At 53.2% G+C, this 19,535-nt stretch overlaps 1 protein-coding gene across 2 annotated transcripts in view; it reads right to left on the bottom strand.

The window, feature by feature from the left end:
* Positions 1-19,535, bottom strand: part of lrp2a (low density lipoprotein receptor-related protein 2a) — a 71,380-nt gene that overhangs the window by 11,877 nt on the left and 39,968 nt on the right. Inside the window, exons 29-49 of one of the 2 annotated variants that reach the window (XM_056579276.1) lie at positions 18,936-19,094; positions 18,193-18,482; positions 17,377-17,577; positions 16,701-16,733; positions 16,336-16,578; positions 15,767-15,892; positions 14,899-15,018; positions 12,444-12,575; positions 11,530-11,731; positions 10,744-11,039; positions 9,606-10,272; positions 9,021-9,191; positions 8,100-8,323; positions 7,329-7,506; positions 6,731-6,927; positions 5,627-5,872; positions 4,766-4,894; positions 2,609-2,728; positions 1,229-1,345; positions 534-650; positions 94-231 (exon numbers count right to left, since the gene is read on the bottom strand). In XM_056579276.1, the coding sequence (XP_056435251.1) occupies positions 94-231; positions 534-650; positions 1,229-1,345; positions 2,609-2,728; positions 4,766-4,894; positions 5,627-5,872; positions 6,731-6,927; positions 7,329-7,506; positions 8,100-8,323; positions 9,021-9,191; positions 9,606-10,272; positions 10,744-11,039; positions 11,530-11,731; positions 12,444-12,575; positions 14,899-15,018; positions 15,767-15,892; positions 16,336-16,578; positions 16,701-16,733; positions 17,377-17,577; positions 18,193-18,482; positions 18,936-19,094 (4,106 nt within the window). The remainder of the gene's footprint in view (positions 1-93; positions 232-533; positions 651-1,228; positions 1,346-2,608; positions 2,729-4,765; positions 4,895-5,626; positions 5,873-6,730; positions 6,928-7,328; positions 7,507-8,099; positions 8,324-9,020; positions 9,192-9,605; positions 10,273-10,743; positions 11,040-11,529; positions 11,732-12,443; positions 12,576-14,898; positions 15,019-15,766; positions 15,893-16,335; positions 16,579-16,700; positions 16,734-17,376; positions 17,578-18,192; positions 18,483-18,935; positions 19,095-19,535) is intronic. The other variant, XM_056579275.1, reaches the window with a different exon arrangement.

Genomic DNA, 19,535 nt, shown 5'->3' with positions numbered 1-19,535 from the left:
GAGCGTGCGTGCGTGCGTGTGTGCGTGTCTGCATGCATGTGTGTGTGTATGTGCATTTATATGTGTGTGTGTGTGTGCAAGTGTGTATCTTACAGCACAGGTGCAGCTCCTCGTCTGAGTTGTCTCCACAGTCGTCGTCTCCGTCACACTTCCAGTGGTTCTGGACGCACACGTGGTTCTGGCACTCGAACAGGAAGGGCGGGCAGTAGGTGCCGTTGGGGAAGCGTGTCGCTGGGGAGACACACACGCAGGAATATTGTCCGTCTTCCTCCATAAGGTGAACACCTTCATCACAACAGTGCGTGTGAATGAATAACTCAGGGAGTTTTTTTTCTGGGCCTTTAGGGGGGCTAGGGTGCGGGGGGTCTCATAAATATATGGCCTGTTAAGCCCTTTGAGACTGTACCCTTTGATTAAGGGCTAAACAAATACAATGTAATTGTATTTTATTGAATGTGATCAGAAGTCCATCCATGTTTGAATCGTGCGGCGACAGAAACAGAAAGCGGTTTGGGCTCCGGTCCTTGACTTACGACAGCCGCTCTCGTCGGTGTAGTCCACGCAGTCCGCGTTCCCGTCGCACTTGAAGCGCTCGGCAACGCAGTGGCCGCTGCCGCACTGGAAGTAGCCGGGCTGGCAGGTCCTCAGCTCTGTTACCATGACGACACGAGACACAAACACAAACAACACTCGATGAGCGGCCCCCGATGTTCAACCGGTTACTACTGGAATCAATTCCTATCCGGAGCTTTTACATTAAGCTTTGGTACCAAAACAAACATACATTGGTCTATACCGTGTTCTTATTCATTCCATTTCATTTATTTATTGTAAGGACAGTACATTTCTTTAAATGTGCCAGTTTTAGCCAGCAGGCTAATTTTCGACTGAAATCCATTGGCAAGATATTAAGCTAGGCACAGGATGGCTGAAAAGTAAACATATTAAAGAAAACACACAGCAACAGATAGCAACAGTATAACATGAGGCCAATAGACTCCATTAAAACACGTAAAAATACAATCATTATTCAAACCACCATGGGTTAGACATGAGAGCTACAAAAATACATAGCAGTTCAGTTCAGTTCAGTTGTTTACACTCATAGTATTGTAGTAGTGTTGTGTTGTGTTGTTGGTTACTTCTTGGCTCAGCGAGGCCTTGGAGTAGCTGACACAGGGCCAGACCCCCGGGGGGGAGGGCCGACACACAGAGAGCCAACACTCACCGCAGTCCCTTTCATCCGAGTTGTCCTCGCAGTCGTTGTCATGGTCGCAGACCCAGCGGTTGGGAATGCAGTGCAGATTATCACAACGGAACTCGCTCTCCGTGCACACGCGCGGGGCTGGGCGCGGGAAACACGGGAGGAGGAGGAGGAGGAGGAGGAGGAGGAGGAGGAGGAGGAGGAGAAGAAGAAGAAGAAGAAGAAGAAGAAGAAGAAGTTAGTTTACGTTTTTTGTTTGGAGTAAGAGTTAGGGAGGGAGGTTAAATTTGGGGCAAAACCTTTGAAAATATGACAGGTAAAAACATTGGCAAGACTTTTGTAAACATATCCGGTAAAAAAACTATCTATAGGGCTGGAAAAAAGATCCAGTATTTATTTATTGATGTCGAGTACCTACGCAACCGTGCTATTGACAATACGTAGCCTCACTAGAACGGAGGTTTACAGCTTTAAAATGACATCATCCTCAGCACACACACACACACACACACACACACACACACACACACACACACACACACACACACACACACACACACACACACACACAGACGTCAATTTATTGGCCCCGCGGTATCTTGGCAGGCCCCCGAGGCCGTAACCACGGCAACGGCGTCAGCGTTCCCGACGGAGCAGCGCTGTGATTTAGTCCCGGGGCCCTCAGACGGGTTTAAGCTCTCCTGGAGGGCAGCGGGGTGACCCCCCCCTCCCCCCCCCCCTCTCCCCCCCCCCGAGACTCCCCCGAGGACGGAGGCCCGGCTCCTGATAACACCGCCCGTCACCGGCCCGCACCGCCGCGAACGGCTGATGGCTCTCTCTAACGCTATCGGACCAGGCGATAGCCGGCCTCTTCTCCTGCACATCAGAGCAGCTCATTCATCTAAGGGGGGGGGGGGGGGGGGGCCGGGGCTGAGATCTCACAGTGAATCATTCTGCCTGACCGCATGAGGAAAACTACGGAACAGGATTAGGGCCACTGAGTTTGAAGTCAGTATTCAGAGAATAATGGCTAAATTCAGACTTTAATCCCACAGGCTAAAGAAGGGTCATTCCTGTAGAGAACCAGGGTCAGTGAGTCACTTTGCGTCGTACAGGACGTGAACCAAACGCTGACCGAAGAAGTCGGATGTCAGCACCGTTTCCTTGTTTGTTCGAGGGGGCTGCATGTGGTTCTTCCAGTTATGAATTTAAAGTCAGAATTCTGAGACTAAAGTCAGGATTTATTTTGCATTTCTGGACGTTGAAGACGGACTGGAAAGCAGGTTAAAGGAGAGAACTGACTTATATACAAAAGGAAAATATTCCAGCACCGACGATGTGCAACTAGTTTGTGGTTCTCAGGAACCAGGTAGGATTATGCGGGATGGAGGGCTTCAGACTCACTGCAGCCATGCTCGTCCGAGTTGTCCCCGCAGTCATCGGCTCCGTCACACCTCCACCGGAGAGGCAAGCACTGGTGGTTGTCACAGCGGAAGTCTCCGAGAGGGTCACAGGTCATCTCGTCTGGAGAGAGACAGAGACAGAGACAGGGAGACCGAGAGAGGGAGAGGGAGAGAAAGAGAGAGAGAAAGAGAGAAAGAGAAAAAGGACAGTTAGCATGAAAGGATGCCATGGCTGGTCTGAGGAGCTGTATTTGCAGAATGAACTGTATTATCACTGAATTGAAATCGGTAAAATACCATTACCACTTCATCAATAACTGCATCGTTTCAAATGTTCTTGTATTTAAGGGTTAAAGCAGTAAAACATTTTTATGGGGAGGCATTTTAGAATCAAGTATCAATCTGATTACAAGGTTAAATACAGCAGACATTACACATGTAAACGTAATCTGAAGTGAACCTGTTTCTCCTCTTCTCATTCAAACATTTAGTCATCTCACAGGAGGAGATGAAGAGGGAGGAGGAAGAGGAGGAGGAGGAGGAGGAGGAGGAGGAGGAGGAGGAAGAGGCGGAGGAGGAGGAGGAGGAGGAAGAGGCGGAGGAGTGGAAGGAAAAGGTAGAGGAGGAGGAGAAGGAGAAGGAGAAGGAGGGAGAGTGAGAGACACCCCGGCATGTCTCTGATGGATGGCCAAACAAGTGGTGTGACTCCATGGGATAAGACCGCTGAGCGGGGATGAGGTTGAAGTGAGGGAGTGGAAGTGTGAGGAGGGGAGGAGAGGGGAGGAGAGGAGAGCTGTCTCCACCACCCGAAGCCGGGGTCGTGAGGAGGAGGAGAGGAGATAGAGAGAGGAGAGGAGAAGAGGAGAGGGGCAGAGAGGAGAGGAGAGGAGAGGAGAGGAGAGGAGAGGAGAGGAGAGGAGAGGAGAGAGGAGAGGGGAAGAGAGATAGGACCAGCGGCCCATCTGGCCCCGCGGGCTACATTCTGAAACAACCAGACCAGCTCCCATCTCCCCTCCTGTACAGAGCGGAGTCTGATGGAGCTGATAAGACTTGGGGGAGGACGAGTTGGTGTGTGTGTGTGTGTGTGTGTGTGTGTGTGTGTGTGTGTGTGTGTGTGTGTGTGTGTGTGTGTGTGTGTGTGTGTGTGTGTGTGTGTGTGTGTGTGTGTGTGAAAGACAGTCTGTGAGTGTGTGACGTGTATGTGTGTGTCTGTGACGTGTTTGATTTCCGATTTTTTTTTGTCTGAATAAACATGGTAAACACACACACACACACACACACACACACACACACACACACACGCGCGCACACACCGTGACCCATGCACCCGGACAGCCCATAAATCTGCAGAGCTCTCAGGGAGAGTGCAGTGGGGGAGGGGTAATGAGGGCACCTCCCTGACCGACGCCGTAACCCCCCCGTGAGGAGGGCGCTGGGGGGAGATAATGACCCTTCACTCAGGTCAGCTCGAGACACAGCACGGAGATACAGGCCGAGGTTCCCATGTTTTTAACTCTAACCCGTCCAGCGTGTGATAGTTTGATAGTTCCAAATTGAGAGTCATTTAGCAGACTTTTAATTTGATTAAAAAAAGATTGCATGTAGATAAATGTTTTTTTTGTGTTTTGTTTGGTTCAACATGTTTTCTTTGAAAACCCTTTCAGCTCATCCCTTTGTCCTGCGTTTTGGTCGGTTTCCCGTTGTGTTCTCTGCGGGAGTTAATTGGATAATTGGTTAATCAGTTGTGTGTCGTTAGGGGGTTGGCCTCAGCAGATGGCGGCCGGTCCATCTCAGCGACGTTCTGTGTGTCTGTTCGAGGTAGTGCGAGCTGAGGCTGAACTGCGGCGCTCTGAGGGGTGGCCGTTCTAGGCGGTCAGCTCAGACCCGTCCTGCTCAAGACCTGCAGGAACACTGCAGAGCTTAACGATGGAGAACCAACCCCCAAACGATCACTAGAGCCGCCGCCCTCGGGATCCAGCCACAGAACCACGCACACACACACACACGTGTGTGTGTGTGTGTGTGTGTGTGTGTGTGTGTGTGTGTGTGCGTGTGTGTGTGTGTGTGCTCTGTACATTTGTGCGTGTGTGTGTGTGCTCTGTACATTTGTGCGTGTGTGTGAGTGTGTGTGCATGTGTGTGTGTGCGTGTGCGCTCACCACAGCCCTGCTCGTCGCTGGCGTCCCGGCAGTCGTCGTGCCCGTTGCACACGGCCCACAGCGGCACACAGCGGTAGTTGGTCCGGCAGTCGAACTCCGTGTGGTTGTCACAGCGATAGGCGGGACCCACTGGGGGGGGGGGGGCGACACAACGTCAATACAGGAGGACGTCACGGCTCAAAGGGGATGTTACTGCCTCATCAATGCTTAATGTGTGTTTGTGTGTGTGTGTGAGTAAATGTGAAAGCTCTCTGTGGATTATGGGTATGTCTCTATACTCTACATTCTCTATACTATATAATGTGTGTAATTGTTCCTGTGTGTGTGCGTGCTCTGTGTGTGCGTGTGTGTGCTCTTTATGTGTGTCTTTGTGTGTGCTCCCTATATGTGTGTGTGTGTGTGTGTGTGTGTGTGTGTGTGTGTGTGTGTGTGTGTGTGTGTGTGTGTGTGTGTGTGTGTGTGTGTGTGTGTGTGTGTGTGTGTGTGTGTGTGTGTGTGTGTAATGTATGTGTGTTCTCTGTATGTGTCTGTGTGTGTGTGTGTGTGTGTGTGTGTGTGTTCTCTGTATGTGTGTGTGTGTGTGTGTGTTCTCTGTATGTGTGTGTGTGTGTGTGTGTGTTCTCTGTATGTGTGTGTGTGTGTGTGTGTGTGTGTGTGTGTGTGTGTGTGTGTGTGTGTGTGTGTGTGTGTGTGTGTGTGTGTGTGTGTGTGTGTGTGTGTGTGTGTGTGTGTTCTCTGTATGTGTGTGTGTGTTCTCTGTGTGTGTGTGTGTGTGTTCTCTGTATGTGTGTGTGTGTTCTCTGTGTGTGTGTGTGTGTGTTCTCTGTGTGTGTGTGTGTGCTCAGCCCCCCCGGTCCTTACTGCACTCCTCCAGCGGCTCGTCCGAGTTGTCCCCGCAGTCGTCGTCGGCGTCGCAGCGCCAGCTCTGCGGGACGCAGCGCCCGTTGAGGCACTTGAACTGCCCGGGCCGGCAGGTCCTGCTGGCGCAGTGGGCGGGCTCCTCATCCGACCCGTCGCCGCAGTCGTCCTCGCCGTCGCACTGCCACGCCTCCGGGACGCAGCGCTTGTTACCGCACTGCCACTGGTGGCCCTCGCACTGGTGGGTGGCTGGTGGGAGGGACATTCACGGAGGTCCATATTTATCTCCATATATATGTTTGCTTATAAAAAATTACACGTTTTAGGGCTGTCAAGCGATTAAAATATTTAATCACGATTAATCGCATTAATGCCATAGTTAACTCGCGATTAATCGCAAAAAAAAATTCTATGCTAAATATCCCTTGAATTCTTCGTCCCATTAATTTTTCTCATTTTAATGCTATTATCAACATGGAGAAGTGCATCGGCTTGCCTTGTGCAAATGTTTTTTTATTGATAACAACATTGGCATATACTGATCAAAACAGGACGTTACAAAAAAAATGCCTATAATGCAATTAAATGATGAACATACAAAGATATGCCTTGAACATAGCAGTCAGGCTACTGCTTCTTTGTTTTGAGCCCAAAAAAAAAAAAATATATATTTTTTTTTTTTTCAAATAATAATTTGCGTTAATCGCGCGTTAAAAAAAATTAACGCCGTTAAAATTGGTTTGCGTTAACGCCGTTAATAACGCGTTTAACTGACAGCTCTAATATGTTTACGTTTGTATTCAGGCGTTAAAAACGATCAAATAAATGGCAATATATACGTTGATATGTATGTAAATATATATGTTCATAGATATTCATCTATATGTTGCATATGAACAAACATGCTTAGACAAGCCAATTTCCCACTCTGAAAGAGTTGCTATTTAGTACCAGGTGATCTCTATTCTGAGAGAGGCTGTGCCGATAGACGTCTATCGCCGTCCATCTGTACCAATCAGAAGCAGCCAATTGCATACGTTGAGTGTGGTGCTGTGGTTGTGGTTGGATTAAGAACAAAAGAACAACTGTATCCCAACGGTCACCCACCACACAACACGGGGTCCTCGTCAGAGCCGTCGGGGCAGTCCTGGTTGGTGTTGCACAGGTAGTGGGAGCTGGTGCAGTTCCCGTCGCTGCACTGGAACTGCCCCAGTCTGCAGTGGCGGCTGGGGCAGGTGGACGGCTCGTCGGACCCGTCCCTGCAGTCCCTCTGGCCGTCACACCGCCACCAGATGGGGACACACCTGAGACACACACAGGTACAGTCACACCTGCACCAGATGGGATACACCTGAGACACACACAGGTACAGTCACACCTCCACCAGATGGGATACACCTGAGAGATACACAAGGAGATACAGTCCAGCCTCCGCCAGATGGGATACACCTGACAGACACACAGCGTAGATAAAGACGGCATTCTGGGGCTTGTGTCACAATGAGACTTGTGGGTCACGATTGTGCATTCAGTTTGCAACAAAGACTAAATAAAAAGACATATATTTAAATCAAACGTGTTCAGTTTGTGTGCTACACTGTCCACACAACCAAGGCACTGGTGACTCACAACAACACACTTTAAAACCCCCCGGAGAGACCTCCGCAGAGAGAGCTCTGCCGGTAGACTTCAGCATAAAACCCACCGCTCGTTGTCAGCACATCTGTACTGGGTGCTGCTGCACATGGGCAGACAGCGGGCCACGCCCCCTATCTGCATGGCCAGGAAGTGGTCCGGGCACTCGCAGGTGTGGCTCCGCCCCCCGCTGCCGATCAGACACAGGTGCGAGCAGCCGCCGTTGTTTACCGCGCAGGGATTGGTCACTGTGAGAGAGAGGAGGGCACGGGAGAGGGTGTCACACTCGTCACTCAAATAACAAGGCAGCCATTGTCCGGCAGGAGAGAGAGACACTTCAGGGAGATGGAGGAGGCAGGAAGGACCAGGATATGAGCGGCAGATAAGCATCTCACTACCGCTGGTGTTGAACAGATAAGCATCTCTGACAACACTACCGCTGGTGTTAAGTGGAATTGGTTTTCTTTCCTGGTTGTCTCTGAAGTTTGCACGGGATGACGCCGCTGTACATAGAGACTGTGTTCAGTTTACTGACATGTCAAGACCTCGTGGGAGAAGCCTCTCTGAATTACCTCACACTAAACCTAAAGACCAAAAAATGCTTGAGGTGCTGGCAAAATGGTCTGTGTTTGTGTCGTCATAAGTTGCTCTGCAGTGAAATAACATGCCTATCCACTGGGGAAAAATAGGTGTGAATGAATAGGTGAGCAGCTATTTGTTTCATCGTTATGAACTGTGTATTTAGATTGTTGTTGCGGTCATTTATAAGTGTGAAAAATAAAGAATAAGCCTGTCTGTGTCAGGACCACAGACCGACGAACCAATAGGAGACGGGTCGTACCAATGGGCTGCCGGTAGGGGTGGCACACGTGGATGTCGAAGGGCCGGTGGGTGGTGTTGACCAGCGTCTGCCGCCCGGAGCCGTCGTACTTGTTGCCCTTCTCCACCGTGCGGGTGTTCCAGTCCGTCCAGTACACCGTCTCCTCGAACACCGTCAGGGCGAAGGGGTGGGGCAGGATGCCGTCGTACACCGTGTGGCGGTGCCGGCCCTGCAGGTCCGAGTACCTGGAGGGTGGTGGGGGGGGGGGGGCGTTTGAGGCGCTTTAGTCACTTAGTTAGACACAAATTTGTCTTACAATTTTAAAAAAATGCAACACATTCGCAGAAATATATGTTAAAAAACGTAGTACACCACAGAGGATCCATAAATTATTTAAATAATTAAATAAATATTAATAATCAGATCACACAGGGCATCACAGGGCACGTGTTATGACCTCCTCTGAACCTTAACCCTCAAAAAACGAAGGAAATACTCACGTCCTATCGAGGAAGACTCAGGGCTCACTTGTTCAGAGTTCACCCATACTCATAGCATAGCTTCCCCCCTTTCACCCCTACCCCCCCCCACCACAACCCTCTTACACACTTATTGTATGTTGTACATCCTGGCACTTAAATATAGGACTTAGCATCTTGTAGCATCTTATCCTATCTCTGTTGTATAAGGGTAATGGGTTAGCCTAGCGATTGTTAGTGCTTGCCGGCTTGGTTCTATGAACATCCTTACTGTACCAAAAGCGATATATTGTTTCTATTCCTTCTGATAAATGTTCTTATTGTACATCGCTTCGTATCAAAGCGTCTGCTAAATGGAAGGAAGGAGGAAGGAACGCAGAGTGAGGGGGAGAAGTGTCATGGCGGCCCTGATGAGGTTAAGGGGGTTCGGCCTGACTGCAGGGGCGGAGAGAGAGGGACTCACTCGATGTAGTTGAGGTGAGCGTCGGACCAGTACAGCATGTCGTTGGTGTAGTCGATGGTCAGGCCGTTGGGCCACTCGATCTTAGTGGTGATGACGGCCGCCTTGTCCGTGCCGTCCATCCCCACGCGACCGATGAACGCCTTTCTGCCCCAGTCGGTCCAGAACACGTAGCTGACACACACACACACACACACACACACACACAAACATACAACATACACAGATAATAGATACAGTTTCATTAGGACAATCAATGATCATGTGTCTCGAGGGAACATTATAAACTCTAATGTAGGTACATTTGCTGAATAAAATTTGAATAAATAAAATTAAAATTTTCTTCTGACAAATGTACTTTTGTGATAAAAGCGTCTGCAAAACCCCCAAAATGTAAACGTGAATGTAAATTCAATTAAACAAAAATTAAATTACATTTGATCTTCTGCTCAATTTGACTGAATGTTACCAATCTCTCCTGAATTGAATTAAGTTGATCCTAATCCAACCTCGCTCCCCCAACTCCCCTCCACTCCAACCCTCACCCCCTCCAGGCGCCCCCCCGCCCGCCCCGCCCGCCCCACTCACCCGTATCGGGGGTGCAGTGCGAGGGCGCGCGGGTTCTCGAAGCACCACGTGTTGTTGTCGTCCACGCAGTGCTCCGCCAGCCGCTTCACGAAGCGCCCGTCCAGCTCCGACACCTGCAGGCAGTCCAGCACGCTGTCCAGCCAGTACAGCTTCCGGCCAACCCAGTCCACCGCCAGCCCCTCCCCGTGCACCACCCCGCTGACCACCGCCTCGCGCCCGCTGCCGTCGAAGTGCATCCTCTCGATCACCCGGCGGGTCACGTCCACCCAGTACAGCCGGCGCTCCACGCGGTCGTAGTCCAGCGCCACCGCGCTGCTCAGCCCCTGCAGGATCAGGGAGTAGGCCCCCCCGTCCGTCGACAGGTTCCTCAGGTAGTAGCGGTTGCTGAAGACCAGGTAGGGGGCGACGTCGCTGTTCTGGCGGCAGGTGCGGCCGTCGGGCTCGCGCAGGTAGCCCGGCGCGCACTTGCACACGTAGGCGCCCAGCGTGTTCTCGCACCGCTGGCCGCACACGCCCGGCGTCTCGGCGCACTCGTCCACGTCGTCGCACGACCGGCGGTCCGACATGAGGCGGTAGCCGTGGCGACAGGCGCACAGGAAGCTGGTGGGCGTGTCCGTGCAGTTGTGGTCGCAGTGGTGGACGCCGGGGTCGGTGCACTCGTCGACGCCTGTGGAGGGGGGGGGGGGGCCGGGAAATGAGCGTCAGAGGAGACGAGTTGAGGACTTTCAGCTGTAGATATGAACCGTAACAATGAGGGATGTAATGTCCCTTCAAAAGAGAAGCACCAACTTATTCATGTATAATCATGAACTAGTCCCAGATTTGTCTGAAAACGGATACAGATGCAACACATCAAGCTAAACATATGTTCAAAACTCAAAATACAACAGAGTAATCGATTTATATTTAAATATATCAAAACGCATTCCCCCGGCCAACCTGTAGGGGGCGCATGGCGCTCAGGCGATCACAGAGAGCCAGACTCAGCTGTTGTCAGGGGAGGCTAGACAGAGACATACTCTTGATAAAGACCCACTCTTTCAAGGAATCTATCCCCACAACCACCACCTCCACCTCCAGCACCATCATCTCCAACTCCACCACCACCTCCACCCCCTCCACCTCCTCCACCACTCACCGCAGCCCTTCTCGTCGCTGTTGTCGGAGCAGTCGTCGCGGCGGTCGCACACGGCGCTCAGGGGGACGCAGTGGCCGTTCTCGCAGCCGAAGCTCCCGGGGGGGCAGGTGGGCGCCGGCGTGCGGCACAGGTGCTCCAGCTCGTCCGACGCGTCGCCGCAGTCGTTGTCCCCGTCGCACAGGAAGTCGTGGGCGACGCAGCGGCCGTTCTGGCAGGTGAACTGGCCCTGCTGGCAGGGCTGGTAGGTGCAGGCGCGCTCGTCGCTGCCGTCGCCGCAGTCGTTGCGCCGGTCGCACCTGCGGGACGGAGACGGAGGCGGGGCGGTCATCGTACCGCGGGGTCATGTGACTCAGAGATCACATGACCCCCCCCCCCCGAGGGAGTAACGGGTCTTATGGGGACGGTTAGTTGGTCAACGATGCTTATCGCTATGGTTACTCCGGCCGTTTTGACTCAAGGTGTGTCTCATGAAATAAGGTTTGGATCTTCAGTCAAAGTCAAGTGAAGGTGTTATGTGTATATTTATTGTTAAATGTATTTATATACATTTAAATGGATATGTACGTGCAGTAAAACATCAGTATTCTGTCAAATTAAATTCTCAAACAAGGCAAGGGTCATCCATGAAGCAAAACACAAATAGTAGAAAAACTAGTCTGGGTATAAAATGTAATATAATTCATATTTTTTTATAGTTAAAATGGTGCAAATTCTACACTAAGTGTTCGCCTTAAAGCACGCCTCCTCTTATGGCTCGAGAGGATATTATGGTCTGGCCTGTCCGACCTGTAGGAGCTGCGGATGCAGAGGCCGTTGGTGCAGCCGAACTCGTCCTCGCCGCAGTCGCGCCGCGTGCAGTTCTGGTGCTCGTCCAGCGCGTCGCCGCAGTCCGCCTCGCCGTCGCACACCCAGTCCCGCGGCACGCACGGGCGCTGCGGCGGACGGTTGTTCACGCAGCTGAACTCCGTCTGGGTGCAGCTGCGGTTCACTGCGGACGCACGGGGAGGGGGGGGGGGGGGTGAATCAGGTGTGTGTTTGCCACTCGGACGTCCCTCTCTTTGACGATGCTCCAGCCCACAGAGATGGACTTATGTGTGCGCCCCCCCCCCCCCCTGACCCCACCCCCACAGAGTGCTTCGGGGTGTTGTCTTCTTGTGGGGAGGGGGGGGGGGGACGACGACATGACGCAAGGTTCTGGATCCCTGTCCCGGGAGGCAGGAAGCCAAGCAGAGGGGCAGGAGGTGGGTGGGGGAGGGGGCCGGTGGGGGGGGGGGGGGGGGGGGGGGGGTTGAATCAGGTGTGTGTTTGCCACTCGGACGTCCCTCTCTTTGACGATGCTCCAGCCCACAGAGATGGACTTATGTGTGCGCCCCCCCCCCCCCCCCCCCCCCCCGACCCCACCCCCACAGAGTGCTTCGGGGTGTTGTCTTCTTGTGGGGGGGGGGCGATATGACGCAAGGTTCTAGATCCCTGTCCCGGGAGGCAGGAAGCCAAGCAGAGGGGCAGGAGGTGGGTGGGGGAGGGGGCCGGTGGGGGGGGGGGGGGCACTCCCCACCGGCCCCACAAAGCACCGAGTGATGCAGGAGAAATCAGGAATGTTGGCTGCAAGGCCGGCGTGGAGAACCTTCTGCAGGAACCAAAGATGCTCTCTCTCTCTCTCTCTCTCTCTCTCTCTCTCTCTCTCTCTCTCTCTCTCGTACCACAGTTGTGCCTCTGGTCCTCGTCGCTCAGGTCCCCGCAGTCGTTGTCTCCGTCGCAGATCCAGGAGGCGGCGATGCAGCGGCCGTCGTCACAGCGGAACTGCTCCGGGCTGCAGGTCCGCACCAGCGTGGCTGTAGGGGGACACACAACGTCATCAGACCGACGCACAACACGACGTCATCAGACCGACGCACAACACGACGTCATCAGACCGACGCACAACACGACGTCTCAGACCCGACGCACAACACGACGTCATCCAGACCGACGCCAACAACGACGTCATCCAGACCGACGCACAAACACAGACGTTCATCATACCGACGCACAAACACGACGTCATCAGACCGACGCACCAACACGACGTCATCAGACCGACGCACAACACGACGTCATCGGAACCGACGCAACACACGACCGCATCCGGACCCCACAAACACGACGTCATCGGGACCGACGCAAAACACGACGTCATCGGACCGACGCACAACACGACGTCATCGGACCGACGCAAAACACGACGTCATCAGACCGACGCACAACACGACGTCATCAGACCGACGCACAACACGACGTCATCAGACCGACGCACAACACGACGTCATCAGACCGACGCACAACACGACGTCATCAGACCGACGCACAACACGACGTCATCGGACCGACGCACAACACGACGTCATCGGACCGACGCACAACACGACGTCATCGGACCGACGCACAACATGACGTCATCAGACCGACGCACAACAGACCCACACACAACGCGAGAGAACACGACGTCATCAGACCAACGCACAACATGTCGTCATCAGACCAACGCACAACACGATGTCATCAGACCGACGCGCAACACATGACGTCATCAGACCAACGCACAACAGACCCACACACAACGCGAGAGAACACAACGTCATCAGAACAAAGCACAACAGACCCACACACAACGCGAGAGAACACAACGTCATCAGACCGACGCACAACACAACGTCATCAGACCAACGCACAACACAAAGTCATCAGACCAACGCACCACATGACGTCATCAGGCCAAAGCACAACAGACCCACAGACAACGCGAGAGAACACAACGGCATCAGACCGACGCACCACATGACGTCATCAGACCAACGCACAACACAACATCATCAGACCAACGCACAACACAACGTCATCACACCAACGTACAACATGACGTCATCAGACCAACGCACAACACGCACCCTGGCTCTGACCCGGGGACCATAACGTAAGATCTGCAGACTACAAAGCAGGCCTTCGGAGACCTTTTTTTTTTCAAGTGTGACATACTGCCCCCCCCCCCCCTCCCCCCCCTGCCCCCTCAGTGTTTTGATATTTTCCTGAATGACATCCCGGACCCGGGTTACGTCACCGGTCTGAGGGATCGTCATGGCAACGCCAGATTCCCCCTGTATGGTGAACGGGACAAAGGGAGCGGGGCGAGCCTCACTCACCCCGGGGGGGGGGGGGGGACAAAGGAGGAGGGGGGAGGGGCTGTTGGGCACAGGAGGAGGAGAGGAGACTCGGGGTGGGGCTGGGGGGGGGGAGGGATGAGCTGGGGGCTTGGTGGTGGGGTTGGGGGGTCTGAGGGTGAGGGGGTGAGTACTCTGGGCGGGGCTGGGGGTGATGGGTGTCACCACGGAGGAATGTGGCAGACAATAGGAGGCCTGGCAGACCACCGTACCAACAAAGCCGCTACACCGGCGGACCCCCCATCCTACACCCATCCCCCCCCTCCCCCCCATCCTACACCCACCCCCCCCCCCCCATCCTACACCCATCCCCCCCCCCCCCCCACACCCCACCCTCCCAACAAGACATCACTCATGCTGCTCCAAAGAAGTGGGGAGGTGCACAGATGCAGACGCACACACCCATTTAGAGACCCCCACAGCTGATAATAGAGAAGGGGAGGGGGGGGGGGGGGGGGTGGACAAAGAGGGACTGTCATCACCATCATCATCATCACCATCATCATCATCACCATCATCATCAGTGACACAGAGAGAGAGACCGACAGAGACATAAAGACAGAGACCAATAGAGAGAGAGAGAGAGAGAGAGAGAGACATAGAGAGAGAGAGAGAGAGAGAGAGAGAGAGAGAGAGAGAGAGAGAGAGAGAGAGAGACCGACAGAGACATAAAGACAGAGACCAATAGAGAGAGAGAGAGAGAGAGAGAGAGACATAGAGAGAGAGAGAGAGAGAGAGAGAGAGAGAGAGAGAAACAGAAACACACAGAGAGAGAGAGAGAGAGAGAGAGAGAGAGAGAGAGAGAGAGAGAGAGAGAGAGAGAGAGAGAGAGGAGAGAGAGAGGGACAGAAACACAGAGACAGAGACAGAGAGAGAGAGAGAGAGAGAGAGAGAGAGAGACAGAGACAGAGACAGAGACAGAGACAGAGACAGAGAGAGAGAGAGAGAGAGAGACACTCACTGCAGGAGGAGGGTTCATCCGAGCCGTCTGCACAGTCCCTCCCCCCGTCGCAGTACCAGTGGGACGGGATGCAGCGGCCGCCCTCACACCGGAACTCAGTCCCCGAGCAGGTGGACGTAACTGGAGGGGAGGGAGGGGGGAGGGAGGGGGGAGGGAGGGGGGAGAGAGGGAGGGAGGGGGGAGGGAGGGGGAGGAGGGAGGGAGGGAGGGAGGGAGGGAGGAGAGGGGAGGGAGGGAGGGAGGGAGGAGAGAGGGGGGAGAGCAGAGAGGAGAGAGGGGAGGGGGGAGGGAGAGAGGAGAGGGGGGAGAGAGGGAGGAGGGAGGGAGGGAGGAGAGAGGGGGGGAGAGAGGTGGGGGAGAGAGGGGGGGGGGGGAGAGGGAGGGAGGGGAGAGGGAGGGAGGGAGGGAGGGAGAGAGGGGGGAGAGAGGGAGGAGAGAGGGAGGGAGGGAGGGGGGAGGAGAGAGGGGGGAGAGAGGGGGGGGAGAGGGAGGGAGGGGAGAGGGAGAGGGGGGAGGGGAGGGGAGAGGGAGGGTGGAGGGGAGGGGGAAAGAGGATGGAGAGGGGGAGGGAAGGAGGGGGAGGGAAGCAGGGATTGAGGACACATCAGGTCACTTTGCTTTGGTACGGCTACAGAAGTCTCAAAGCAAGCTTGGGGTGGAAAGACTTAACACTATTTATCCTGTTTCAAAAACTCTTTCAAGGTGTATCCTAATTATTTTAGTACTGAAAAGCTTCTGCTATGGTGAATTGTTTTCACAGATCTTTGATCTGGAATACGGATTAATGGCACTTGTGCTACGGAGACAAGTGTGTAACAGGTGTGTGCGTCCGCGCGTGTGTGTGTGTGCGTGTGTGCGTGAGACGTACTACAGTGTGTGGTGCTCTCGTCGCTCATGTCCCCACAGTCGTTGTCCCCGTCACACAGGTAGGAGCGCGGGATGCAGATGTTGGTGGTCTCACACTTGGTGTGGTCAGGGGGACAGGTCCTATCGGCTGGGGACACAGAGCGCAACACCATGTTACTAACAGGACTAACATGTTTACTCACAGGTTTGTGTTGTTCTGTACGATTGTATGGCCTAACAACAGAAACACACACAACAACAACAACACACATCACAACAACAACAAAAATACACACAACGAAACCACCTCGACCATAATGAACACAACAAAAATACACAACAAAACTAGCTCAACTACAATAAACACAAAAGAAAAAACCACAACAACAAAACTACAACATACGCAACAACAACACAACAATAACAAAACACACACCAACAACACAACAATAACAAAACACACACCAACAACACAACAACAAAACACACACCAACAACACAAAAATACACACAACAACAAAACACACAACAACAAACATCAACAACAACAGAACAACAACAACAACAACAACAACAAACAGGGGGACCCACGGCAGTTCTGCTCGTCCGAGCTGCCGTTGTCGTAGCAGTTGTTGACGCCGTTGCACACAAAGTCGTGGGAGACGCAGCGGCCGTTGTTGCAGGCGAACTCGGTGTCGGCGCTGCAGGGCCTGAACTGGCACGCCGTCTCGTCGCTGCCGTCGCCGCAGTCGTCGTAGTGGTCGCAGCGGTAGTGGTACGGCACGCAGCGGCCGTTAGCGCAGGTGAACACCGTGGGCTCGCAGGTGTGGAACGCTGTCGGCCAATCGGAAGGAAGAGAGAGAGAAGGTGTTGACACAGGGCGGGTTTGGATGAAAGGCGTGGCGGGGTGTTAGGGTACACCGTCGCACGTTTGGTACCGTGGATTCTGGCGTTACCTGATAGGTCGATAAACGCCGCCATTTGCGGGGCTGCGTTTGAAGTATAAAGACAGTGATTGGCTGGTTAGTAACGAGGTCGGCTAACGAGCGGGAAACAGCAGAATGAGAGGATAGAACGTCCGATCAATGAGGAGGAACACACCGAGAACTCGGTAATCACCCTTGGATCCTGCATCCGTGTGTTAAAGCGGGAGAAACGGAAACAGGAGGAAAGGTTAGTGTTGTTAAGGTGGAGAACATGGAATCAGAGGGGAAAAGACAGAACCGTATACTGGCAACCAGAGGATCGATGATCAAGACACAGGGCGAAATGAAAGGGCTGATATTATGCCACCAGGTCTGAGTGTGATAAGTCATCACCAGCCGTTTGAAAATCTGCCTTTTCCTGTGCCTTAGGGACAGGGTTGGGGCAACGGTTGGCATTATATCACCCCTTTAAAGACGGACGGTACATGCAAAGAAAAGCACAGGAAGAAGAGAAGAGATAACATCAGTTCGTCAAGTCAAGTCAAGTCATATTTTCTTTTCATAAATATATGGCCTGTCACGCCCTTCGAGGCTGTAATTATGATTAAGGCCTATAGAAACTGACTTGACTGGACCAGAGGTGACATGATGGGACTGTGGACACAAGCGGTCCTACGCATGGCGGTCCGGACGCCGGTCCCCCTACCACAGACTCTCTCCAGCTCGTCGCTGCCGTCGCCGCAGTCGTTGTCGTTGTCACACTTCCACTGGGCGCGGATGCAGCGGCCGTTCATGCAGGCGAACTGACCGGCCAGGCAGTGCGTCCCGTTGTCAGGGATACAGTGCTTGTTGTCGGCCAGGTACCAGCGGCCCTCGGACGGGCACTGGCACTCGGCGCCGTTGGGCCCTGGGGGAGAGCCGACCAAACAGGGAGAGGGAGGATGAGAGACCGTGAGAGAGACCGAAGGAGACATGGAATGGAATGACACCGACTCAACTACGCAACAGCATCGCTTTGGCTGTTCGGAGGAAACCTTTTAGACCGGACTTGTTTAGGCTTCCTGGGGTACAGATGTTTTAGACTCTATGTAGAGTACCTGGGGTACAGATGTGTTAGACTCTGGTTAGTGTACCTGGGGTACAGCTGTGTTAGACTCTGTGTAATGTACCTGGTGTACAGATGTGTTAGACTCTGTGTAGTGTACCTGGGGTAAAGATGTGTTAGACTCTGTGTAGAGTACCTGGGGTACAGATGGGTACTGTGTTAGGCTGTGGTTAGAGTACCTGGGTTACTGTACCCTAGAGTAGTGGGTGTTGAGTTGTATGTAGCCCACCTGGGCTACAGATGTGTTGGGCCCTGTTTAGGGTACATTGGGTACTGTACTCTAGAGTAGTGAGTGTTGAGCTGTATGTAGCCTACCTGGGGTACAGATGTGTCAGGCTGTGCAGCCTACCTGGGGTACAGATGTGTCAGGCTGTGTAGCCTACCTGGGGTACAGATGTGTCAGGCTGTGCAGCCTACCTGGCGTACAGATGTGGCTGCAGCCCCCGTTGAACTGCTGACAGGGGCTGTCACACTGCTGCTGCTTCCTGCCGGCCAGCACCTGGATGTCCATCGGCCGCGTCGGAAGGTTCTGGACCATCACCGTCTGGCCCGAGCCGTCGTGCTTGTTGGCGCGGTAGACGCTGCGCGTGTTCCAGTCCGTCCAGTAGATGTGCTGGTCAAACATGGTCATGGCGAACGGGTAGATGGCCGTGCTGACGATGACCTCGCGGTTGTCCCCCGTGAGCGACGAGCGCTCGATCTTCTGTCTGATGGGGGAAGAGGAGCGCGTTAAACAGATAGTTAGCTTTAGCGTTAGCATCGGACAAAAGATGCTGCTATTTGGTAGAGCCCAACCGATACTGGATTTTGTGTTTCAAAGAAATACAGATATCTATATATATGCCGATATTTCAAATGTTGATATATCGGCCATTATTCGATAAATATTGAAATATCGTCTGTTATTCAATGTATATAGATCGTGGTATCCTGGGGGTAGAACAGCACTTTGACGTTTAATGGGAGCTAATAACCTTTATTAAGATTTTAAAATAGGTAATAACATTATAAATCGACACCATTTCATATCAGTGCATATATTTGCAAAAAAATTGCTTAGGCCGAAAAAAGCCTATGCATCGGCAAAAAGCGGATGCATAGGTCTACTATTTGGGATGTTTTTCGTTGAAGTACAAGGTCCGTCTTCTCTAAGGTCTTACAGGCTGGCGTCGGCCCAGTACAGCCGCAGCTCCTCGTAGTCCAGGGTCAGGCCGTTGGGCCACACCAGGCTGCTGTTCACGATGTCCGTCCGGAAGTTACCGCCCAGCGTCGCCCGCTCGATCTTCGCGTTGGTCCCCCAATCGGTCCAATACATGTACCTGTGAAGGAGCAACAACCTTTAACAGCCTGTTTGATACCCATAACGCAAATGGTAAAAGGACTGCATTGATAGAGTGCGTTTCTACCCAGTGGCCTCTCAAAGCGCTTTACAGTACTGCCTATAACTTTCACCCACTCATGCACACATTCACACAACGACGGCGGTGTCAAACATGCAAGGCGACAGCCGGCTCGTCGGGAGCAGTCAGGGTGAGGTGCCTTGCTCAGGGACACCTCGACACTCTAGCTAGGAGGAGCCGGTGATCGAACTAGCAACCTTCCGGTTATCAGCTAGGAGGAGCCGGGGATCGAACTAGCGACCTTCCGGTAACCAGTCTCCCCGCTCTACCTCCTGAGCCACATGCCGCCTGTCTACGCTACTCTCACGGCTGAGCGTCGTAATACTGGCGGATCAGAGAGACACGTGTTGCCATGTCAAC

The sequence above is a fragment of the Gadus chalcogrammus genome, chromosome 20, assembly GCF_026213295.1.
Source record: "Gadus chalcogrammus isolate NIFS_2021 chromosome 20, NIFS_Gcha_1.0, whole genome shotgun sequence".
Classification (NCBI taxonomy): domain Eukaryota; kingdom Metazoa; phylum Chordata; class Actinopteri; order Gadiformes; family Gadidae; genus Gadus; species Gadus chalcogrammus.
This window is presented reverse-complemented; position numbering and strand designations above follow the sequence as displayed.